Raw genomic sequence first — 26,701 nt, forward strand, 5'->3', positions numbered from 1 at the left:
GACTCAGGACAACTGAACTTTGAAGGAATACGCAGATTTAAAGAGGAGTCCGTAATTTGCTTTCTAATAATCATGATCTTTTCCTCAAAGAAGTTCATGAATTTATCACTGCTAAAGTGAAAGCCATATAATTTAATTTTCTATAATTTGCTATAATTTGCTATTACTATTACGGTAACTATGACTTACTTTTCCCTGTTTTAAGTGAAACTGTGAGGGTTCTCTTGCCCTTGTAGGGTTGCCGGATTTTCACATTTTTCCAAAAGACAGTCCGATTTTAAAGAGTTTGTACAGTATTCGGTCGGTGGTGCAAAATTTCAAATTTGGTAACCCTATTGCCTGGTAAAGTTGACCCCTCTCACTATTATGAAACACAGACAAGTAGGGTGAGTCTGTATTAGAGTGTTATCATCACAGCTCAGTCATGCACAGTGTATGCCTACCTCATTTGGCTATTGGCTTGTTGGTAAAGCTCTTATTATTGTTGTCTTTTACACCGAGGCAACATTTTGCATGATGATACCTGGTGATAACTGAAGAAAATCCCAGCTGGGAATGTAAAGGAAACATATGAAACGAACATATAACAAATGTAAAGGAAACATATGAAACAAACATATAACCAATGTAAAGGAAACATATGAAACAAACATATAACAAATGTAAAGGAAACATATGAAACAAACATACAACAAATGTAAAGGAAACATATGAAACATATGAAACAAACATAACAAATGTAAAGGAAACATATGAAACAAACATAGAACAAATGTAAAGGAAACATATGAAACAAACATATCACAAATGTAAAGGAAACATATGAAACAAACATATAACAAATGTAAAGGAAACATATGAAACAAACATATCACAAATGTAAAGGAAACATATGAAACAAACATATCACAAATGTAAAGGAAACATATGAAACAAACATATCACAAATGTAAAGGAAACATATGAAACAAACATATAACAAATGTAAAGGAAACATATGAAACAAACATATCACAAATGTAAAGGAAACATATGAAACAAACATATCACAAATGTAAAGGAAACATATGAAACAAACATATCACAAATGTAAAGGAAACATATGAAACAAACATATAACAAATGTAAAGGAAACATATGAAACAAACATATCACAAATGTAAAGGAAACATATGAAACAAACATATCACAAATGTAAAGGAAACATATGAAACAAACATATCACAAATGTAAAGGAAACATATGAAACAAACATATCACAAATGTAAAGGAAACATATGAAACAAACATATAACCAATGTAAAGGAAACAACACATAAGGTGTGATGGAATCAAATGTAAAGCATGTTTATATCACATATCCTTGTAGTTTCAATAGCTTGGTGTTGGGATTTCCATGGATAATATTTATGTTAACACACACACACACACACACACATTTTCTTAATGTTTTTCATTTTCAAAATAAGTTTAAATTAATATGAAATTATGTATTTGTAATACAAATACAGTAAGTAACTAAATATTTTAAATTCTTACAATTTCACTATGATAGACACTTCCATGAGTAATGCCTTTGTGCCAACTATAGCTTTGACCATGAAAACTAACATGGAATGGATTTGTGCAAATCATTGTATGTGGTTGTAGTGTGTACAATTCCATGAGAGAACTAAAAGCTATATCAGCCTATGTGTGTCTTTCTTCTCACAAAACGTTCAGGTTTATTAGGAGGGATTTTTTTGTCACCTGAGTGGCCCAGGTGCCTTTGTGTGGTGCCCAGGTTAGGTATTGTACATTCCAAGAGCCACAATGCCACAAAGAGGTAATTGTTGTCAGGTGGGTTTATTTCCCGCAGAGAGGGGGGGGGGTGATTTCTCATTGTGTTGAACAGAAACCTGAAGGTTCCCCAAAATCACATCACCAGTATGGGAATTATCTCACAAGAAACCCATGAGGCAGCAAGGGCTTCACTACAATCCTGTTGCATTTCTTTTCAGACAAACATCTTTAAATGTAGTTCTATACAGTAGATGAGTGCTTTGAATGGCCTTATGTTAATAAGTTGTAGAAGACTGTGGGAACATTTTGTTTGCACAAGAAAAGGAAAATGAGGTGATAGGTAAATATGTATCATTTTTACAAGGAGATTAGAATAGAATAGAATTTTAGTATAATTTTTCTAAGATTGTTTTGGGTTGCGGATGTTAATGACATGACTATGACCTGTTGTATCACTTTGCTCCAGTGACATTTTTTTCATGAATATGTCTGATTACATAATTGTATTAATTTGTCTCACATGACCATCTGTCAACTGGCCAGCGCACTCCAGATTTGGTCCTGGTTCCTGAGATTATAGGTGTGTATTGAGTTGGCGGGCCGGAAGTTTACCCTAATTTGATCTCTGGGCCCTTGTATGTTAGTTTAAAGCCACCCAGCTCTCTGCCTGTAGTCTCCTCCTCTCTGCTAGTTGTGACTAGTAATTGAGTGGGTGTGCAGGTGAGAGTTTCCACTTAATAGGTTGTCTCTCCTGTGCTGTCACTAGGAAGAACAGAGGGTAGCAGCACTGTAGAAAAGGAGAGAGGGAGAGACCGAGAGAGAGGTGCTCTACACATCATCCACAGCTGATACAGACAGTTTCATCCTCAGACTTTTGCTCAACGCTACACACAGGTAAGCGTTTGTTGTTGTTTTTCCCCGGGAAAACATTTAGTTAAAAATCTGTTCGCGTTATTTTGTGCCATCACCTGCTCATCTCAGGCTGATTCAGTTCAACAAGGAGGGTTGCCATGGTTGCTTAAAGATGATATAATAGAGAATAATGTTGCTTAGGTTTACTTCACAACAATAAATATGAGGTTATGTTACTGGCATTGAATGCTTTCCTATTTTCTGAAAGTATTCAACTGAGATGTTTTTGTACCTGGTCTACACACAAAACCCCATGATGTCAAAGTGGAATTATGTTTTGTTTTTTTACATTTTTACAAGTTAATAAAAAATTAAAAGCAAAAATGTCTTTAGTCAATAAGTTTTCAACCCATTTGTTATGGCAAGCCTAAATAAGTCACCTAATAAATTGGATGGACTTAGAACACAGATTCAACCACAAAGACCAGGGGGTTTTCCAATGACTTGCAAAGAAGGGCACCAATTGGTAGATGGGTTAAAAAAAAAGCAGACATGCAATATCCCTTTGAGCTTGGTGAAGTATGTAATTACACTTTGGATGGTGAATCAATACACCCAGTCACTACAAAGATACAGGCATCCTTCCTAACTCAGTTGCCAGAAAGGAAGGCAACCATTCAGGGATTTCACCATGGTGACTTTAAAACGGAGTTTAATGGCTGTGATAGGAGAAAACTGAGGATGGATCAACAACATTGTCGTTACTATACAATACTAACCTAATTGACAGGGTGAAAAGAAGGAAGCTTGTACAGAATACAAATGTTCCAAAACATGCATCCTGTTTGCAATAAGACACTAAAGTAAGCTTGATGCCTTATTGCAAACATGTTTTGGAATATTTTTATTCTGTACAAGCTTCTTTCTTTTCACTCTGTCAATTAGGTTCGTATTGTGGAGTAACTACCACGTTTATCCATCCTCAGTTTTCTCCTACGGGTCTTTCAGCATGTCAAAATAGCTTGAAATTGATCATTTACTCATGGAGCTTACATTTGAAATGTGTTGTTAAAATGTATTATTGGCCTACTGCAGCGAGTATGCACCACAGGCGCACCTTTCCACTTGTGCTCTCCGAACTCCCGCCAGTAGAGAACACGTTGTTCTCGTTGCTTTCGCACGTTTGAATGAATATGTGGCAAATCCATATTCCCATTTAATACTGCAATAATTGCCAGGGTTTCGTCGTTCCTTCCCCGTAATCGTTTATTGCGACACTTATACATTTATGTTTCACAACATTTGATAAGATACATTTTAACTTAGCATGTCATACCCTCTGAGTGGGCGCGATGTTTATTGTTTACATGAACGTTTGCAAGACTCCTGAGGTAGAAGATATGTTCATTTAATTCAACTGGTTTCCTTTGTTCATATTTACTGGGCTATGTCAGAGTTCCAAGTGCCTGTGTCCTATATATAGAGAAGGATATTCTCTAGTGGACAAAAGGCCATTTAGCATGGGTAGCTTCATTCAGGACTTCCACCATTTTAATGTAGTCCTTCATTTCACGTTTAGACAAATTTCAAAGTGCTTCCTTTCAAATGGTATCAAAAATATGCATATCCTTGCTTCAGGTCCTGAGCTACAGGCAGATATATTTGGGTATGTTATTTTAGGCAAAAATTAAAAGAAGGGGTGGATCCTTATGTAGTCAACTGGGTTGGACTTCCAATGTTATTGGCTGATCCTTCCTGGTGACCCTGTCGATATCAAACCGGGTCAAAATTGACTACTTCAAAATTGAGATAGCCTCAATGGTGCTGCCCCATTCCTCATGCTGTCACAAACACTGAAGTGAAACAGATACAAAGATGAGTCCTCTATATATCTCTATGGTCCTAGGTCTGTCATTCTGGTTGTGAGTAATAGTAGCACATGGCTCAGTGCGCATAGACCTTATACAGACATGTGTGTGCCTTCCCAAATCATGTCCAAACAATTGAATTTACCACAAGTGGACTCCAATCAAGTTGTACCAACATCTCAAGGATGATCAATGGAAACAGGATGCACCTGAGCTCAATTTTGAGTCTCATAGCAAAGGGTCTGAATACTAAGCTATTTCTGTATTTATTTAAAAATTGTAAACATTTCTAAAATCCTGTTTTCGCTTTGTCAATATGAAGTATTTGTTATTTCTTCCATTTTAGATTGAGGCTGTAATGTAGAAAAATGTGAAAAAAGTTTAAAGGGTCTGAATACTGTCTGATGGCATTATATATTACATTTGATATGCTTTAAGTAATATGAACTTTTCCTTTACACACACACCTATAACTTTGCCAACATTTTTTTTAAGTGGGCTATTTGTCAAGGATTCCCTGGTATTCCTGCTCATTCTGCCCACCAGTTCCGGAGGTCTATGTCACATGCCTCTAGGCGTCACTGAACTGTCTCATTACGCACACCTGATTCCAATTCTCCTGATTAGTAATTGTATATATGTGCCCTCTGTTCACCATTGTCCTGTCGGGTTATTGTTCCCATGTCCGTTGGTCTGTGAGTACCTGTGCTTTGTTATTTCGGCTTTCGTGCTGTGTGTATTGTCACTTGTTATTACGGGTCTCTCCCCCATGTAGTGATTGACAGCGGAGTCAATCACCACCTTCCGGAGACACCTGAAACCCCACCTCTTTAAGGAATACCTAGGATAGGTTAAGTAATCCCTCTCACCCCACCCCCCCTAAGTTTTAGATGCACTATTGTTAAGTGACTGTCCCACTGGATGTCATAAGGTGAATGCACCAATTTGTAAGTCGCTCTGGATAAGAGCGTCTGCTAAATGACTTAAATGTAAATGTAATGTGTATTGCCGGTCTTGTCCCATGTATTTATTAGAGGTTTTACCTTGCTCTTTTGTTTGGGTTACATCCCTGTGTTTTAGTATACGTGTTTGTTTTGGACTTCGTCCCCGTGCCTTTCATAACAGAATAACCAACCCCCGTATTGTGAATTCCTGCGCCTGTCTCCAATCATTTATACAACGTGACAGAATAACCAACCCTAAATGGAGACAGTGGGAATGGCCCGTCAACTGGACTGTCTGACGCCACTACCACTTTGGCAGCTGCAACTGGCCTGTCAGACGCCGCCGCATCTTCGGCAGCTACAACTGGTCCGTCAGACGCCGCCGCAACTTCGGCAGCTACAACTGGCCCGTTAGATGCCGCCGCAACTTCGGCAGCTACAACTGGACTTTCTGACGCCGCTACCACTTTGGCAGCTACAACTGGTCCGTCAGACGCCGCCGCAACTTCTGCAGCTACAACTGGCCCGTTAGATGCCGCCGCAACTTCGGCAGCTACAACTGGACTGTCTGACGCCGCTACCACTTCGGCAGCTACAACTGGCCCGTCAGACGCCGCCGCAACTTCGGCAGCTACAACTGGTCCGTCAGACGCCGCCTCAACTTCGGCAGCTACAACTGGCCTGTCAGACGCCGCCGCAACTTCGGCAACTACAACTGGTCCGTCCGACACCGCCGCAACTTCGGCAACTACAACTGGCCTGTCCAACGCCGCTACCACTTTGGCAGCTACAACTGGTCGTCAGACGCCGCCGGCAACTACAACTGGCCTGCAACTACAACTGGTCCGTCCGACACCGCCGCAACTTCGGCAACTACAACTGGCCTGTCCAACGCCGCTACCACTTTGGCAGCTGCAACTGCCCCGTCCGACACCGCCACAACTTCGGCAACTACAACTGGCCTGTCCGACGCCGCTGCCACTTCGGCAGCTGCAACTGGTCCATCCGACGTCGCCACAACTGGCCCGACCGACGCAGATGCAACTTCGACAGCTGCAACTGGCCTGTCCAACAACAACGCAACTTCGGCAGCTGCAACTGTCCCCGACCGACCCGCACCGTGTTCCTGTGGTCGTCCTTGAGGTCTGTGTCGTCCCGCTGCTGCAGCGCGTCAGGGGTGGGGGACGCCTCAGTGGAGCGGTGCTGGGTTCCTGTGGCGGACATCCTGGACACTTGGCTGACCAAGGATTTTCACCATCGGCGCCCTGACCTACCAGCACCACGTCCCTGTGGTCGTCCCCGTGAACTGTCTCATTACGCACACCTGATTCCAATTCCCCTGATTAGTAATTGTATATATGTGCCCTCTGTTCACAATTGTCCTGTCGGGTTATTGTTCCCATGTCCATTGGTCTGTGAGTACCTGTGCTTTGTTATTTCAGCTTTCATACTGCGTGTATTGTGCACTTGTTATTATGGGTCTCGTCCCGTGTATTGCTGTGCATTTGTTATTATGGGTCTCGCACTGTGTATTGCCGGTCTTGTCCCATGTATTTATTAGAGGTTTTACCTTGCTCTTGGGTTTTGGGTTTACATCCCTGTGTTTTAGTATATGTGTTTGTTTAGGGCTTTGTCCCCTTTCATGGCATGTTGTATTTTTGGGTGGAGTATTGAAACCTCCTATTACGTATTCCTGCGCCTGTCTCCAATCATTTATACAACATGACACTATAGGCCACTGTTTGACCCTCTGTATCCAGGGTGGTGAGCCCAAAGGAGACGGTGGTTGGTTCCTAGGGAGGGATGAAAAACATGCCGTGCTTAGTGATATTGCACTGGGGACATCACAAGGAATAAACACATTTTAATTGTGTTCATGGCTGAACGGCTGCCAACCGACACTACAGAACAAAATCATGTCCTTTGATGCCACACGTTTGTGTCTGATTATTTTGGCAATGGTCAATATTGTAATTTACCAGCCACAATGTTGTTGTGAGTAGATGGTTGTTTTACAGTTCAACACCTATTTTCTATTCCTAACTCTCCTTTCTACCTCTCTTTCCTACATTTAACAAAATGTGACTTACAAATCAGGCGCTGCGGCCAATGCAAACCATCATTAGATCAGTTTCCCCATAGAACAATTAGGGAATTGTTTGCGGAGGAGCCCTCAGATAGATAATGTCATAAGATCAACGGATAAGTCCAGTTGGGACATAATGAATGTAGATGTGTAAACAGTCTGATTGCTCTACCGAATCTGACTTAGGTCATGCGTCAACAGCAAAGGCATAATAGACCTATGGGTTTTGGTCTTTACTTATGTGGTTTGTGGTATTACTTTTCTCCTCTTCATGCTCCAGGAAGCGTTATTCAATAGTCAGGTAACCACAATGCCGGAAGACAATAAGGAACCTTTATATCACCATGTTCAGGGTCTCACATTTCACTGTTTCTCAGTTTATTTTTAAATGTAAGATCTTCTGTGCCTAAGTCCTACTGTAGCAGTGTTAATCGTTAAAGGGACACAACCGTCATTTATATTGTTTTAAGATTATAGGGGTTCATTTTCTTAGGAACGTTTTCTTCGTATTGTTTGTACAAAGCCATCATAGTCACATACTGTATGTACTGTAGATACTGGTGTGGAGCTGGAGATCATGAATATCATGTGCAAACACATCCTGGGTCGAATTGAACTCGCTGTGACTTCTCTTTCCCTTTCTAGACTGGACTAAGGGCTCCTACTCCCTCCAGAAGACTATGGCCTCAACTGCTTTTTTTAAAGGCACAGGTACGTTTACTTTCTAAATATGCCCATTGCCTAAAAAAAATGTACACAAACACATACCGACTGATTCTTGAATAATGTAACTTCTATAACATGAATCAAAGTTATAGAAGTTATACTATTCAAGAATTGTCACGATTGTCGTATGGAGTAGACCAAAGCGCTGCGTGGTGTGAATCCATTATTTTATTGAATGATGAAAAACACGAAGAACACTTAAACAAAAACAACAAAACGAACGTGACGCTATGACAACGAGTGCAGACACAGGCAACTACACATAGACAATAACCCACGAAATACCCAAAGAAGATGACTGCCTAAATATGGTTCCCAATCAGAGACAACGATAAACACCTGCTTCTAATTGAGAACCAATCTGGGCAACCATAGACATAAATAAACACCTAGATGATAAACAACCCCATAAACCTACAAAACTCCTAGACAAGTGCAAAAACACATACATCACCCATGTCACACCCTGACCTAACCAAAGCAATAAAGAAAACAAAGAATACTCGGGTCAGGGCGTGACAGTACCCCCCCACAAAGGTGCGGACTCCGGCCGCAAAACCTAATCTAAAGGGGAGGGTCTGGGTGGGCCTTTTTCACGGCGGCGGTTCGGGTGCAGGACTGAAGATCATCGTAGAGGGCGTCACTGGACTGAGGAGCGGCTCTGGCAGTTCCGGACAGGAGGGAGATTCCATCATCGCCGGCGTGACAGGCGGCATCGGCAGCTCCTGGTTGGCTGACGGCTCTGGCGGCTCCTGGCTGGCTGACGGCTCTGGCGGCTCCTGGCTGGCTGACAGCTCTGGCGGCTGCTGGCTGGCTGACAGCTCTGGCGGCTCCTGGCTGGCTGACGGCTCTGGCGGCTCCGGACAGGAGGGAGACTCTGGCGGCTCAGGACAGGAGGGAGACTCTGGCGGCTCAGGACAAGAGGGAGACTCTGGCGGCTCAGGACAGGATCCGGACTGTGACCCGTCGTGGTAGGTTCCGGACTGTGACCCGTCGTAGGAGGTTCCGGTCTATATACTGTTGCCGGATGCTCTGGACTGGGTACTGTTGCCGGACACTCTGGACTGGGTACTGTTGCCGGATGATCTGGGCTGGGTACTGTAGCCGAACGCTCTGGACTAGGTACTGTAGCCGGACGCACTGGACTGGGTACTGTAGCCGGACGCTCTGGACTGGGTACTGTAGCCGGACGCTCTGGACTGGGTACTGTAGCTGGACGCTCTGGACTGGGTACTGTAGCCGGACGCTGTGGGCTGGGTACTGTAGCCAGACGCTCTGGACTGGGTACTGTTGCCGGATGCTCTGGACTGGCGAGGCGCACTGTAGGCCTGGTGCGTGGTGTAGGCACTGGTGGTACCGGGCTAGGGACACGCACTTCAGGGCAAGTGCGAGGAGCAGGAACAGGGAGTACTGGGCTGTGGAGGCGTACTGGAGGTCTGGAGTGTAAAGCTGACACAACCCATCCTGGCTGGATGCTCATTCTAGCCCGGCCAATGCGAGGAGCTGGAATATAGCGCACCGGGCTAGAAATGCGCACTGGAGACACTGTGTGCAACTCTGCATAACAAGGTGTCTGACCAGTTACACGCTCCCCACGGTAAGCACGAGGAGTTGGCTCAGGTCTCCTACCTGACTTAGCCAATCTCCTCGTGTGCCCCTCCCCAAACAATTATTGGGGCTGCCTCTCGGGCTTCCGTGCTAGTCTGTACCCTTATATCTTCGCCGTTCCTCCATTCTCCTGTATCCCTCCTCGCACTGTTCCAAAGAATCCCATGCAGGCTCTGGCACTCTCCCTGGATCGATCGACCAACTCTCAATCTCCTCCCAGGTTGTTACCCATTCGTCCTTCTCCCGGGTCCATTTCTCTATTAAGCGCTGTTCCTCCCAATCACGCTGCTTGTTCCTTTTATGGTGGGTTATTCTGTCACGATCGTCGTATGGAGTAGACCAAAGCGCAGCGTGGTGTGAATCCATTATTTTGTTGAATGATGAAAAACACGAAGAACACTTAAACAAAAACAACAAAACGAACGTGACGCTATGACAATGAGTGCAGACACAGGCAACTACACATAGACAATAACCCACGAAACACCCAAAGAAGATGATTGCCTAAATATGGTTCCCAATCAGAGACAACGGTAAACACCTGCCTCTAATTGAGAACCAATCTAGGCATCCATATACATATATAAACACATAGATGATAAACAACCCCATAAACCTACAGAACCCCTAGACAGTACAAAAACACATACATCACCCATGTCACACCCTGACCTAACCAAAACAATAAAGAAAACAAAGAATACTCAGGTCAGGGCGTGACAAGAATCAATGGGTAAATATCAAGAATTGAAATGGACAGATTTTCAGATCCCAGATTGTGTCTTTAAGATTCCAGACCGTACCTGCAACTGCAGTTAAACTGCAAATTTACTGACATAAAAAAAAGTTATACTGCGGTTATACTTCACTCTAACTGGAGCTAAACTGCAGTCCTGCAGCTATACTGCACTCTAAAAGCAAACTATTTTTCGTAAGGAAAAGACTAATCTAGCTGAACAAAAGAGGCTTACTGCCCACATGAATATGACAATAACACGCATGGTTACGAGCTTGTTATGTTTAATATACAGGACCTGCTAAATGATGACAGCTGTATGCCTCTCTCTTCTCTCTGAACAGGCCTCCTGCTCTTCTTACTACTGGGACTGCAGCCATCGTCATTTGTTTCAGGACAATACACAAGCTCCAATTCAACGACCAATGCTACAACCACGGTGGCTGCAACAATTGTGTTGTCAACTAACATGAGTACTGTCTCTGCAACAGCTACGATGACAGTTACCACAGCTCAAGCTACAATGTCGTCTGCCATTTCTTCTACGAATGCTGCAATGTCATCTGCAGGGTTTGGTAGGTACCTTTCTAAATGTAATCCGTTACAGTTACTAGTTACCTGTCCAAAATGTTTATCAGTAACGTAACTTTTGGATTACCCAAGCTCAGTAATGTAATCTGCTTACATTAAGTTACTTTTAGATTACTTTCCTCTTAAGAGGCATGAGAAGAAGACAAACATGTATGTTACCAACTGAATAACATTTATTGCAGGATAAATCAATGTTTAAGTTTACATAGATGGCCATATATGGATGATACATTTTACTTTATGGGTTGGTTACGTAGGCTTCTTGTAACCCACCGCTTTCTACTACATATACAAATACGATTAAATGACAGTATATCTTTACATTTAAAAAAAACAAGTCTATCAGAATTCCAGTCATTACAATAGTTGTTATACCCATTGATCTTCAAGAATAGGACTTGGAAATATGGAAGTATAGATTTGCCAAATTGTATTACCTGAGCATAACCTCAAAACTAAGGACTTATTAGCCAGCCCTACTCTGTTGTTTATGATTTTGTTGTCATGGAGGACTGATTGGGCTCATAGATTTGAGTTGTAAATAAATGTTGAGCTCATGAAATGTTATGCTTTGAGCACTACTGAAAAGTGCTATTTACATGTGAAAAATGAACACCATATGCTGAATTTGATATAGGCCTATTGTTGACCTTTTTGTTGGTGACACTTTGATATGTTGCAGCTTTTTAAAGGGCAAGTCCACAGATGAAACAATACCAAAATTGTCGCCCCGCCTCTGTTTTGGTAAAAAGCTGAGGGATGGGCCTGGAGAAATGTAACCACTCTCAGATTAATAGACAGAGCTATGGATGCAAAGACTGACCAATCATGATATCCAAGTGATTGTTTTAACCATGTTATGAGGCTATACAGTATTTGTTTCCATTTACACTGTTTACAAACATTGGAGAAAAACAAGCTTATATTTTGGGTTCTCATGGAGTGTGACAGTTGAACTGAGCATTTATAAGTTATATTCTTCAAGAATCAATGGACATATATATATATATATATCACTACCGGTCAAACGTTTTAGAAAACCTACTCATTCAAAGGTTTTTCTTTATTTCTTACTATGTTCTACATTGTAGAAAAATAGTGAAGACATCAAAACTATAAAATAACACATATGGAATAATGTAGTAAGCAAAAAAAGTGTTAAACAAATAAAAATATATTTTATATTTGAGACTCTTCAAAGTAGCCACCATTTGCCTTGATGACAGCTTTGCACACTCTTGGCATTCTCTCAACCAGCTTCACCTGGAATGCTTTTCCAACGGTCTTGAAAGAGTTCCCACATTTGCTGAGCACTTGTTGGCGGCTTTTCCTTCACTCTGCGATTAAACTCATCCCAAACCATCTCAATTGGGTTGAGGTCGGTGGACCTCAACCAAATTTAGCAATAAAAGCCCCACTTTTATTCCATAGGCTGGGATCTGCACTATGCAGCAGTTGCAAAAGCACATGTTCACTGGCTGTCCACTGGTTTCAAAAACAATGATTGATAGGCAGCTGAAACTTCTTGAATTCAACCATTTGAGTTCAAATACACATTTAGATTTGTGAACTTCCATGCACAACAACCACAATCTGTAAGGTGCAATTAGCTAAATGAGAGAACAGCAGTGTGATTCACATCAATGAGCTATGTAGATAACAATAATAAGTGATATCCGTAAAGCCGTAGACTACACCACTGCAGTCATCCTTACCCAAAAGAGTTTATTCAAGTTGGATAATCTTGGGATGCTGACAGCAGTCGCACCATTGGAAGACATAGCTTGGACTGTAGCCTACAAAAACCTATTTGTGCTCTTTTCCAGCGATCGATCAAACACATTTGGTGTGTCATCATAGTGGTCTCTGACTTTTGGTCAGAGAACAAACTTATTTTGTTCCACCAGTGTGTTTGTCAATGCTGATTTAAATGTCAATAAGAAAACAGACGTGTCAAAGATTTTCTTTGCGAACATCTTTTCTGAATTTAAACGGAATCCTAGAAGTAATCACCTCGTAATTTTTAAAGTATCTGTAATCTGATTACAATATGTGTGTTGGTAACTCATCACAGTTTTTCGGAATCCCTGACGTGTAACTGATCCGTTACACCCCAACCCATGTTGTCTGGCATTTCTTCTATGAATACTACAATGGCATCGGACTCAGCAACTACGATGGCAGCTACCAGGGTTCAAGGTTCTGCTAATACGGCAACCTCTACCTCCAATTCGTCCAGTGTAGGTTCAATGACAACAGCCATGACCTCCACTTCAAGAAGTGTAACCATTAACAACTCAAGGAATACAGTGGCGGGTAAAAGAAAAATACTGATTGTTTGGTGGAGATCTTTGTGGGCTATACTCAGCCTTGTCTCAGGATGGTAAGTTGGTGGTTGAAGATATCCCTCTAGTGGTGTGGGGGCTGTGCTTTGGCAAAGTGGGTGGGGTTATATCCTTCCTGTTTGGCCCTGTCCGGGGGTGTCCTCGGATGGGACCACAGTGTCTCCTGACCCCTCCTGTCTCAGCCTCCAGTATTTATGCTGCAGTAGTTTATGTGTCGGGGGCTAGGGTCAGTTTGTTATATCTGGAGTACTTCTCCTGTCCTATTCGGTGTTCTGTGTGAATTTAAGTGTGTGTTCTCATTCTCTCCTTCTCTCTTTCTTTCTCTCTCTCGGAGGACCTGAGCCCTAGGACCATGCCCCAGGACTACTTGACATGATGACTCCTTGCTGTCCCCAGTCCACCTGGCTGTGCTGCTGCTCCAGTTTCAGCTGTTCTGCCTTATTATTATTCGACCATGCTGGTCATTTATGAAAATTTTAACATCTTGGCCATGTTCTGTTATAATCTCCACCCGGCACAGCCAGAAGAGGACTGGCCACCCCACATAGCCTGGTTCCTCTCTAGGTTTCTTCCTAGGTTTTGGCCTTTCTAGGGAGTTTTTCCTAGCCACCGTGCTTCTACACCTGCATTGCTTGCTGTTTGGGGTTTTAGGCTGGGTTTCTGTACAGCACTTTGAGATATCAGCTGATGTACGAAGGGCTATATAAATAAATTTGATTTGATTTATGAATTCACATTCAGAATATATGGTAGATATATATTTTTTGCCACTTTGCTCTCACACTACATTTTGTCCTTGCTAACATAGGTAGTGGAACCACAAGCACGGACAATACTACCTCATGGGGCACCAGTGGCATGACCATGGTGAGTCTAGTACTTTAGCAGTCTTGTAGTATATGATATGATATTACGTTCACACTTTATTTGAAGTGGGTATACATAATGCATCTATATCATCTTTATGAAGCCAATCATGACGCCTTTGTGAATTGTTGCAGTATCATTAATAGCAACCTTCCTTGCACATGTTTTGTTCAACATCATTCACGAGGCCACCAAGTAAATAGTGCTTGTAATTATTTCAAATGGTATTAGAAAAAAATTCAGTTGAATTTGCTGATATGCGCCTCTTGGAAGCGTGTACATCATTTCCGTGACGTTGTCTGCTAACCGATCAATATAATGTGCTCTGTGGTTGCCATGGCACCGTAAGGTGCTCTTTATATTTTCTACATATTTTTGATGATTTTAAGTGTTTTTTGTTTTTGCTAAATCATTTAGTGTTTATTGTGTATATCTGGTTGTTTTCACCCATGGAGTTGAAGGACTGATTGCAAGTCTACTGTGTGGTTTTGCTATAGTTAGCTAGCTAATGTTTGCATATAAAAGATCTCACAAAGCACCGGCTTCTTGACGAATGAGACTGGACTGCACTTTGGAAATGGGGATGGATGACTATAGCTCTGGACTGATGACTATAGCTCTGGACTGATGACTATAGCTCTGGACTGATGACTATAGCTCTGGACTGATGACTATAGCTCTGGACTGATGACTATAGCTCTGGACTGATGACTATAGCTCTGGACTGATGACTATAGCTCTGGACTGATGACTATAGCTCTGGACTGATGACTATAGCTCTGGACTGATGACTATAGCTCTGGACTGATGACTATAGCTCTGGACTGATGACTATATAGCTCTGGACTGATGACTATATAGCTCTGGACTGATGACTATAGCTCTGGACTGATGACTATAGCTCTGGACTGATGACTATAGCTCTGGACTGATGACTATAGCTCTGGACTGATGACTATTGCTCTGGACTGATGACTATAGCTCTGGACTGATGACTATAGCTCTGGACTGATGACTATAGCTCTGGACTGATGACTATAGCTCTGGACTGATGACTATAGCTCTGGACTGATGACTATTGCTCTGGACTGATGACTATAGCTCTGGACTGATGACTATAGCTCTGGACTGATGACTATTGCTCTGGACTGATGACTATAGCTCTGGACTGATGACTATAGCTCTGGACTGATGACTATAGCTCTGGACTGATGACTATAGCTCTGGACTGATGACTATAGCTCTGGACTGATGACTATAGCTCTGGACTGATGACTATTGCTCTGGACTGATGACTATAGCTCTGGACTGATGACTATAGCTCTGGACTGATGACTATAGCTCTGGACTGATGACTATAGCTCTGGACTGATGACTATAGCTCTGGACTGATGACTATAGCTCTGGACTGATGACTTTTGTTCTGGACTTTTTTTGCGCCGTAGCAGTTTCAGAGGCATCACCTGTGGGTGCTACTCGTTAGTTGTGGAGGAGTACTATGTCCAGGCTACAGAGATGTTGAGCTGAGAACGACATCAGGGCCAGCAAGCCAACTGCACCATCTGGCATCGATCATCTGGCATCGATCATCTAGCATAACTCCAGTGGGTTGTCAGAAGCACCGGTCTCTGTCATAAGTGGGTACACTCTGTTGTGACGGAACTCTCAGAGCTCGCTTCATCAACATCAATTTCTTTGTTTTGTTAAACTACCTAATTGTTATGTCAATTTACATTTTTTTTTCTGTTGACCTATACTGCAATTCAGCTTTTAGCTGCAAATGTGTAGGCTACAAGCTTAAACAAACCAACGAAACAATAAACCCTTTATATACCGTCTTACAATATATTCCACTCTTTATCTAAGTGTAATTGATACACTGTAACCTAATTCATCTTGCCAAGCAGAGAGACAGGTTATACTGCATCAGCTTTACAATACATACATACCCTTACATCTGATTCTTTATTTTACTTATGTACTGTTTAAGGATACCACAACTGATTTTTTTCAAATTGGTTTGCCGTAAAATTTGCCGTCAAGTTAAAGCTAAATACTGTATGGAAAATGGTATTTACCATCTACCATCTACTAAAAAGAACAGTTTTGAAAATTGTATCTAGTATTTTTTGCTGTTGGAATAAATGTTAGTTAAACAACGAGTCTTATCATTATCTGATGTATAGGTGACTAAACTAAATATTCTTATGGTATTTCATGAAAAACGTAGATTTTGCATGTATGACTCAGAGGTTAAATATGTATTCAACACCAATTAATGCACAATGATTGGGCCTGAACATAAGATAATGGGCATTACTCAGTGTTTTGAAAACACACCCCCTTACATCTGGAAAATGTGCCAAATTGATTGAGGGAAAAAAACTCTAAGTGGATACAGACCATTTGTTTTGCAGTCCACTTCAACCACTGAGTGTACATCACCACAGTGTGGGGGTGAGGGGGTTGAGGGGATGATGACTGGGTCCGTGTTTGTGTCAGTGCATGTTGGCACTGAGGAATGAAGTAACTTAGTGGAAGAGATTATTTCATGATACATGTGGTGCGCTTTCCATCCCTTTTAATGCCTTATCTGGGAGCTTTCCTGAAGACAAGCAATTTCACATCGATTAGCAAAATGTCGCCCTATATAAAGCACCGTTTTGGGGGGGAAATAGCCAACTATGTCACATTTAGCATTGCCCTCTACATTGGTCATGGCAGCCTTCATGCACCCTTTATTATAGAGTAAGACATACAAGTACAGTTGATCTGTGTAGTGCAGACTTTATGTATGCTGTGAAGACTTTCTAAGTTGTACTTCATTCAAAGTCGGACCGATATTGCTGTTTGATTGTTTAGAGAAAGCATGGATAGATGAGGTGCTCTGATCGTCTCTCTCTTTCTCTCTCTCTCTCTCTCTCTCTCTCTCTCTCTCTCTCTCTCTCTCTCTCTCTCTCTCTCTCTCTCTCTCTCTCTCTCTCTCTCTCTCTCTCTCTCATAGATATCCTGTCGCCAGTTCTCCTGTAACTACTCAGACTGCTACGATGTGTACATGAATGTGACTTCTGTTTCATGCAAAGCTAATGTCACCTTCTGTGAGGTACAGTATACGCTATGTGTGAATTGCAGAATTTTAGAATTTGAATAATACAAATGTACTTAAGATTTCTTACACAACTATAAACCAAATGTGCATGCTATAGTTCATGTTGCATCTGCTGTCATTAATTCGTGTCACACCTCTTTTAGATATAATCTTCCTGGCCCGACTACTAAACGTTTCACACTGTTTACTTTTGTTTTGTCAGTTGCATTTGATTAAACAATACCGGAATGTTGTTCCAACTTCCATCTTTTATTCCTTTGATTAACAATAGCAACAAAAAAATGTAAGTGTATTTGTATTTTAAGAGTGTGCTAACAAAATGTGTGTGATGCCTTCTCAGCTGAAGAGACAGGAAGACATGACTTACACCGGCGGCTGCAGTTCCTCCTGCAGGAATGCCTGTGTCAATAACACTCAGACCAACTGTACCATGGGATGCTGCAACTCCACTGGCTGTCTTCACTCCACCCTGGCCTCCATGGTTCGCCCAAACACTACAACAGGTAAACCTTTTTTATTTTCCAATCATTATTTTTATACAATAAAGAAAATCAATGTCCTGTGGCCTGCAGTAGTCCACTGGTTTAAACTGCTTCCTCTGGATCACATGTACTGTGTACCTCAGAAAGGATGGGTTCAAATCCATCCCACTGCTCAAGCACCCTCTCTCCTCCTTACTTTCCTCTGTCCACCCTGTCTAATAAACACATAAAAATACCTAAGGAGTGGGACTAGCCCACTTATTTAAAAAAAATGTCCTTGATTTGATATCTAAGTGTCCTGTATAATGACTGTTTTCTATGCTATTCTGCATTTCTTCAGTTTCCTTGTAAACTGTGTGCCAGACTCTTTAAAGTCAGTCAAACCGTACTATGGTGTCCTTAGTGTTGGAGTTGGTGAGCCTGTAAAAATCCTGTATTTCACTGTGAGAGATTCATGTTTACATGTATCACCACCACATCAATTGGGAGACTGTTACTGTATGTGGCTGAGTTATGTCTGTTGGTCTGTATTTTTTAAACTTTTTTATTTCATATTTATTTAACCAGGAAGGCAGGTTGAGAATAAGTTCTCATTTACAACTGCGACCTGGCCAAGAATAATGCAAAGCAGTTCGACACATACAACAACACAGACTTACACATGGAATAAACAAACATACAGTCAATAATACAGTAGAAAAAGTATATACAGTGTGTGCAAATGAGGTAAGATAAGGGGGGTAAAGGCAATAAATAGGCCATGGTGGCGAAGTAATTACAATATAGCAATTAAACACTGGTGTGATAGATGTGCAGAAGATGAATGTGCAGGTAGAAATACTGGGGTGCAAGTACAATGCATAGTATCTTATCACTATATTCCTTTAATTTGTAAAACATGCTGTTTACTTTGAATAAATCTGAATTGCATTATATGTGCATGAAAGTACAATGTACTATATAGAGTATTGAGACATGAGTCATATTTTTTAAAAGTGTTTTAATTGTTCCTCCAGTGACTACAGTGATGATGACCACCACCACCACAACAACAGCCGCCACCACTACAACTGCTGAACCAACCAATGTAAGAACTTGCTTCTGGGCGGCAACTTGAAGTTCTCAGGTTAATGTAGGCCTACTAAAGTAAATTTCCCAATGTGTTAGGGTACATTTCTATACACATTGTAGGGGCAATCTGTGTGTGTGTGTGTGTGTGTGTGTGTGTGTGTGTGTGTGTGTGTGTGTGTGTGTGTGTGTGTGTGTGTGTGTGTGTGTGTGTGTGTGTGTGTGTGTGTGTGTGTGTGTGTGTGTGTGTGTGTGTGTGTGTGTGTGTGTGTGTGTGTGTGTGTGTGTGTGTGTGTGTGTGTGTGTGTGTGTGTGTGTGTGTGTGTGTGTGTGTGTGTGTGTGTGTGTGTGTGTGTGTGTGTGTGTGTGTGTGTGTGTGTGTGTGTGTGTGTGTGTGTGTGTGTGTGTGTGTGTGTGTGTGTGTGTGTGTGTGTGTGTGTGTGTGTGTGTGTGTGTGTGTGTGTGTGTGTGTGTGTGTGTGTGTGTGTGTGTGTGGTCAGTGACGTGTCATGGAATTTTGGATGACATGGAATTTTGGATGACAGTTATTGTTCAGCCAAGTGACTGCGGTCACCATTATAATAGTTTTAAAGACGGTGCTGTTGCAGCTGTTCACCCCCCAAAAAAAAATAGAGAGTGCATTCGGAAAGCTTTCAGACCCCTTGACTTTTTTGTTAAGTTATTCTAAATCTAAATCTAATTCTAAATCGTTTTTTCCCCCTCATCAATCTACAGACAATACCCCATAATGACAGAGCAGACATTTTTGCAAATATATAAACATTTTATAAACTGAAATATCACCAAGCTTTTAATGTGCTGCAACAAAGTACTGAGTAAAGGGTCTGAATACTTATTCAGACCCTTTACTCAGTACTTTGTTGAAGCACCTTTGGCAGTGATTACAGCCTTGACTCTTCTTGGGTATGACGCTACAAGCTTGGCACACCTGTATTTGGGGAGTTTCTGCCATTCTTCTCTGCAGATCCTCTCAAACTCTGTCAGATTGGATTGGGAGCGTTGCTGCACAGCTCTCTCCAGAGATGTTCGATCTGGGCTCTGGCTGGGCCACACAAGGACATTCAGAGACTTGTCCCGAAGTTGTCTTGGCTGTGTGCTTAGGGTCGTTGTCTTGTTGGAAGGTGAACCATTGCCCCAGTCTGAGGTCCTGAGCAGGTTATCTTTCTCTCGAGCCTAACTAGTCTCCCAGTCCCTGTCACTGAAAAACTTCCCCACAGCATGATGCTGCCACCACCGTGCTTCACCGTAGGGATGGTGCCAGGTTTCCTCCAGATGTGACGTTTGGCATTCAGGCCAAAGAGTTCAATCTTGGTTTCATCAGACCAGATAATCTTGGTTGTCCTTCTGAAAGGTTCTCCCATCTCCACAGAGGAACTCTGAAGCTCTGTCAGAGTGATCATCGCATTATTGGTCACCTCCCTGACCAAGGCCCTTCTCCCCCAATTCCATGTTTGGCTGGGTGGCCAGCTCTAGGAAGGGTATTGGTGGTTCCAATCTTCTTCCATTTAAGAATGAAGGAGGCCACTGTGTTCTTGGGGACCTTCAATACTGCAGACATTTTTTGGTATCCTTCACCAGATCTGTGCCTAAACACAGTCCTGTCTCTGAGTTCTATGGACAATTCCTTCAACCCCACGGCTTGGTTTTTGCTCTGACATTCACTGTCAACTGTGAGACCTTATATCGATCGACAGGTGTGTGCCTTTCCAAATCATGCCCAATCAATTGAATTTACCACAGGTGGACTCCAATCAAGTTGTAGAAACATCTCAAGGATGATCAATGGAAACAGGATGCACTTGAGCTCAATTTCAAGTCTCATAGCAAAGAGTCTGAATAATTATGTAAAAATGTTTATTTATTTTTATACATTTCCAAATATGTATAAAACCCTGTTTTTGCTTTGTCATTATGGGGTAATTGTGTGTAGATTGCTGAGGAATTTAAAAAATGCAATCCATTTTAGAATAGGGCTGTAACGTATCAAAATATGGAAAAAGTCTAGGGATCTAAATATTTTCTGAAGGCACTGTATACACAGTGAGGTACGAAATTATTGACACACTTGTTAAAGATGAGCAATAATGATTGGATAAAATAAATAATTAAATTACTGAGCTATAGTGTATGCTTACAAAAATACAATTGCTCAAAGAGATTAGTTTTACCAAGTAATATTCTTTTTCAAAAACATTTTGGCGTCTTAATGACACCTTTACCAATTCGGCAACCCTTTCCTTCGCACCCAGTGTCATACCACGTCAGCCACCAATTGTGCATGTTCTCCTACTTAAAAAGATCATAGGTACACTTCAACTATGACAGACAAAATGAAAAAATAAAATCTAGAAAATCACATTGTAGGATTTTTAATGAATGTGATTTTCTGGATTTTTTTCCCTCATTTTGTCTGTCATAGTTGAAGTGTACCTATGATGAAAATTACAGGCCTCTCATCTTTTTAAGTGGGAGAACTTGCACAATTGGTGGCTGACTAAATACTCCCCCCCCCCCCCACACACACACACACACTGTATTGTGTTATTTTATGGCTGGTTATCAACATTTTTTTAAATCCCTGCCAAGAAGTTTCCTTTCATTTCAATTCTTGTTTCTTAAATCGTTTGTTGTAATGAAGTCTTTACAGTCATGTTTTTATTCATCAAATTCTAAATAACTTGTAGAAAATACACATTATTACACTGTCATGAAGCATTATGACCATCCTGTGTCACTTTACTTGGACTAAGAAATTACGCGACACTGTCAAGAAGCATTATGACCATCATAATAATATAAGCCATCACATACATGCCCTTATATCAGTCATCAGTCACAAATAGTGTCTTGTCCTCCTTCTGAAATCTGCTCCTGCATTCATCCCAGTCATCAGCAACAGAGCATTGGGGTAGGTGCATAGCTGACATCAATGTGTGAGCAATTACAATGGTAATTCAATATGGTCAATTTACAACATAAACATACTGTTGACACTTAGGCCATGATGTAATGGCCTAGTATGGCCTCGTAAAGCTTGTGACTCAATTAACTTGTTTGCTGCATTTGCTGTTTGTTTTGGTTGTGTTTCAGATCAATGTAAATAATGTATTGTATCATTTTGGAATCACGTTTATAGTGAATAGAATATATTTTAAAATACTTTCTACATTAAAGTGGATGCTACCATGATTACACATAATCCTGAATAATGTGTGAATACTGATGTGTGAGAAAGTGACAGGATCTGTTATGCAGGTGAATGAGGACCCAAAAGCGACTTGGCGAAAACAGAGTCTTTAATCCAGTAAAGTAAAAATACAATCAAATAAAACAATTTCCACTCGTAATGACGAGAACCGACTGGAGACTTGATCTTGAACTGCAGGTTGCCTCGGGAAGGCACTTGAACTTAGCAGACTCAGACACCTGCTCACCACGCAGCATCTGAGGGAAACACGACACGACAGGGCGATACACAAACACAGCACGGTGAACAATAGACAAGGATCCGACAGGGCAGGAACGGAAAACAAGGAGAGAAATAGGGACTCTAATCAGGGAAAAGGATCGGGAACAGGTGTGGGAAGACTAAATGATTGATTAGGGGAATAGGAACAGCTGGGAGCAGGAACGGAACGATAGAGAGAAGAGAGAGAGGAAGGGAGAGAGACAAAAGGGGAACGAACCTAAAAAGACCAGCAGGGGGAAAATGAACAGAGGGAAAAGCAAAATGACAAGACAAAATAAGACAAAACATGACAGGATCAAAGATCATACATCCAAGATATGCTAACCTCCCCTGCTATTGGTAATGGTGAGAGGTTAGCATGTCTTGGGGGTATGATCTTTGACCCTCTGTAACTCTCTCTGGTGTGGCCAAAGAGGTCTATTTTCATGTCCTCTGGCCACCCATCTTTGTCCACGCACACCAGCGGTGGGTTTGAAGACATCAAAACTATTGAAGACATCAAAACTATAAAATAACACATATGGAATTATGTAGTAACCAAAAAAAGTGTTTTTGAGATTCTTCAAAGTAGCCACCCTTTGCGTTGATGACAGCTTTGCACACTCTTGGCATTCTCTCAACCAGCTTCATGAGGTAGTCCTGGAATGCATTTCAATTAACAGGTGTGCCTTCTTAAAAGTTAATTTGTGGAATTTCTTTCCTTCTTAATGCGTTTGAGCCAATCAGTTGTGTTGTGACAAGGTAGGGTGGCAGGGTAGCCTAGTGGTTAGAGCGTTGGACTAGTAACCGAAAGGTTGCAAGTTCAAATCCCCAAGCTGACAAGGTACAAATCTGTCGTTCTGCCCATGAACAGGCAGTTAACCCACTGTTCCTAGGCCGTCATTAAAAATAAGAATTTGTTCTTAACTGACTTGCCTAGTAAAATAAATAAATAAAAGGGGTGGTATACAGAAGAAGCCCTATTTAGTAAATTACCAAGTCCATATTATTGCAAGAACAGCTCAAATAAGCACAGAGAAATGACATTCATGTAAGACATGAAGGTCAGTCAATGCGGAAAGAACTTTGAAAGTTTCTTCAAGTGCAGTCGCAAAAACCATCAAGCGCTATGATGAAACTGGCTCTCATGAGGACCGCCACAGGAAAGGAAGACTGCTGCAGAGGACAAGTTCATTGGAGTTACCAGCCTCAGAAATTGCAGCCCAAATAAATGTTTCACGGAGTTCACGTAACAGACACAAAATCAACTATTCAGAAGAGACTGGGTTAATCAGGTCTTCATGGTTGAATTGCTGCAAATTAACCACTACTAAAGGACACCAATTAGAAGAATAGACTTGCTTGGGCCAAGAAACACAAGCAATGGACATTAGACCAGTGGATATCTTTCCTTCGGTCTGATTAGTCAAAATTCTGTCATTTGGTCTGATTTCACAATGAGTTTAATTGCAATTACTCCACAATATTAACCTAATTGACAGAGTGAAAAGACAGAAGCCTGTGAAAATATTCCAAAACATGCATTTTGTTTTCAACAAGGCACTAAAGTTATACCTTTAGTGTCCTGAATACAAAGTGTTATGTTTGGGGCAAATCCAATACAACACATTACTGAGTACCATTCTCCATATTTTCAAGCATAGTGGTGGCTGCATCATGTTATACTGCATATTAGTGTTTTATTTTTTTGTAAATTCTTTACTCTTGTTAGAATTTCTCTTTCACTCTGACATTACAGAGTATTTTGTTTAGATCGCTGACAAAAAACGACATTTACATACATTTTTTCCCCACTTGTAACACAACAAAATGTCAAAAAAGTCAAAGGGTGTGAATACTTTGTTTTTTAAGACAGTTATAAAGTTTATTTTATTTTTATGAATGTCTTCATCCATAATCGTCAGTTACACAATTAGACGGAAATTGTCCAGTCCTAATGTGTGTGTGTGTGTGTGTGTGTGTGTGTGTGTGTGTGTGTGTGTGTGTGTGTGTGTGTGTGTGTGTGTGTGTGTGTGTGTGTGTGTGTGTGTGTGTGTGTGTGTGTGTGTGTGTGTGTGTGTGTGTGTGTGTGTGTGTGTGTGTGTGTGTGTGTGTGTGTGTGTGCGTGCATAGGACTCAAAGTCTGTGAATTTACCAGCCTTTGTTAACATCATCCATCTATTTACAGAAACTTAAGAAGTGCCAGATGTTTCAGTGCACAGAGCAGAACTGTTACAAGAATTGGATAACCAAAGACCCAATGCCTTGTCCCCTCAACCAGCCCTACTGTGAGGTAGGCTTAATAGTGCAACCCCACACTACCCTATTCATCATTCTATACCCATAGTAGACAAACTAGACATGCTTCATTGAACTGTAAATGCTGTAGGTAAATACATTTGTGTATACACAAGGAAAATACATTTGGCCACGACAAGAACGATTATCTGTTATCGTCTCAATAATATCACTCAGACAAGAGAGAATTTACTTTTTGCCAATCTCGTACATCCTTCAACTCGTCTAACTCCATGCATTCTCAATCCACGTTTGTTTCTCTTTTCAGTTGAAAAAGATGACAACTGGTTCAACAACGATGTGGATGGGAGGCTGCAATGCCGACTGCACAAGAAACACTTGGTGTACGACCACAACAGGTACATGCCACCAAGAGTGCTGCAACACCTCCATAACATCCTGCCTCAAGCTGGATGGGTCTCTGAACGTTCCTTCTTCTGCCACTAGAGGTCCTCACTTCCCTTTAGCATTGATCACTGCTGCTCTGCTGGTTTGTCTGCTCAGCATTGGTTCTCTGGTTTAAACTGGGTCGTGTTCAGTGGGTACAAGCGGAAGAAAATGTATTGAAAGAGGGAGGAAATACCTTGACTTGTCCCTTGCAAAATGGTTTAAAACATGGCCTGTTGTGTGACTTAATGAACAACCCTGATGTGATTATTATTATTATTATTATTATTATATTACGACCCACTGAGCCATTGCTTGAATTTAAACAGTAGCGGTAGTAGTTAAGCACGACAAAACCTGGTTTCCATTCCGCATGAATACTATACTGGTTGTAGGTCTAGCCTACTCTGTTTTTGTTTGTATATGAGAGGTATTGAGATACTGTATGTGAGGGCTCATATGTGATTGAGAGATTTAGGTGATTTAATAAGTGATAAGGATTCCCCTATGTGAGTGCAAACCAAATGGGTTTAAAGGGATTTATTGAAGAATATGACGATTAATATGGCTACAGAAAGCTATTCAACCATGCCATCATACCCATTTATAAATCAGTACTGTGTAAAACATAATACACAGAAGATAGCTATTTACGATCATAGATGAGTGACATAATGTATGGTACGGTAATTAATTCTGCTTTTTCTTATTGAGATTTCTGTAAGATGAAGTTTACAATTATGACATTTTCATAAATATCCTATTTTTTTAGGCACATTTTCTTTTGCCAGTGATTTGCATGATGACTTCCATGTTTTCTTTGATTTTTCACTTGCAAAGACCTAGCCTGGTCTCAGATCTGGTTGTGCTCTTGCTAACTCAATTGCTCATTGACAAACCAAAAATGCCCAGTACAAGGAGTTGGCATGATAGCACAAACAGACTGTCACTCAGGCTAAAGACTTTCTCCAATACAAAAGCAAACATCTTTACAGATATTGCATAATAACTCAGTTATTAGCTAGTCTTCGCTAGCATATTGTGAAGGACAGATTGACAATTTATGCACTTTTTAAAACATATATATATTGGGTTATAGAAGGTTTTTGAAATAATTGTACTGACACATTGAGGTGTAATTCATATCTGTGAACGTAGTCATACACTGTACAACTGTAATATGTGTTTTACGCCTTTTATTATTTAGCTGTATTCATACTTATAATTTACCATCATAACAATGTGGAAATTGATTCATAAAAATGGGTTATAAAATTGAGTTATCAAAATGTCTAAGCGTATATTTTTTGCAGTAGTTTCATGGAAAGTTGGCATACAACACCTGATATGTCACATCTAATATTTTGAGAAAAGTTACTACAATAAATGTGTCATGTCGGATGCGTTCTACATTGTGCATAGTGTACAAACTGTAACAACTGCTTTTAAAGTCATATGAATTAAATAAATCAAATCAAATGTA

General features: G+C 41.1%; 1 protein-coding gene across 1 annotated transcript; it reads left to right on the plus strand.

The window, feature by feature from the left end:
* Positions 1 to 1,988: 1,988 nt before the first annotated feature.
* On the plus strand, positions 1,989 to 26,701 carry LOC124004688 (cell wall protein DAN4). The gene is made up of 11 exons (XM_046313386.1): positions 1,989 to 2,122; positions 2,326 to 2,362; positions 2,549 to 2,676; positions 8,178 to 8,243; positions 10,947 to 11,177; positions 14,347 to 14,405; positions 17,410 to 17,508; positions 17,855 to 18,017; positions 19,013 to 19,083; positions 24,722 to 24,826; positions 25,100 to 26,701. The coding sequence occupies exons 4-11, from the start codon at positions 8,213 to 8,215 to the stop codon at positions 25,352 to 25,354; spliced, it is 1,014 nt and encodes a 337-aa protein (XP_046169342.1). The 5' UTR covers positions 1,989 to 2,122; positions 2,326 to 2,362; positions 2,549 to 2,676; positions 8,178 to 8,212; the 3' UTR covers positions 25,355 to 26,701.

The sequence above is a fragment of the Oncorhynchus gorbuscha genome, linkage group LG19, assembly GCF_021184085.1.
Source record: "Oncorhynchus gorbuscha isolate QuinsamMale2020 ecotype Even-year linkage group LG19, OgorEven_v1.0, whole genome shotgun sequence".
In the NCBI taxonomy this organism is placed as follows: domain Eukaryota; kingdom Metazoa; phylum Chordata; class Actinopteri; order Salmoniformes; family Salmonidae; genus Oncorhynchus; species Oncorhynchus gorbuscha.

Excerpts from the sequence above, each read along its gene's own strand:
- LOC124004688 (XM_046313386.1), top strand. The coding sequence starts at position 8,213 with ATGGCCTCAACTGCTTTTTTTAAAGGCACAG. Across the intron at positions 17,509-17,854 it reads CTAATGTCACCTTCTGTGAG|CTGAAGAGACAGGAAGACAT; the intron begins GTACAGTATACG and ends ATGCCTTCTCAG. Across the intron at positions 18,018-19,012 it reads TCGCCCAAACACTACAACAG|TGACTACAGTGATGATGACC; the intron begins GTAAACCTTTTT and ends TTGTTCCTCCAG.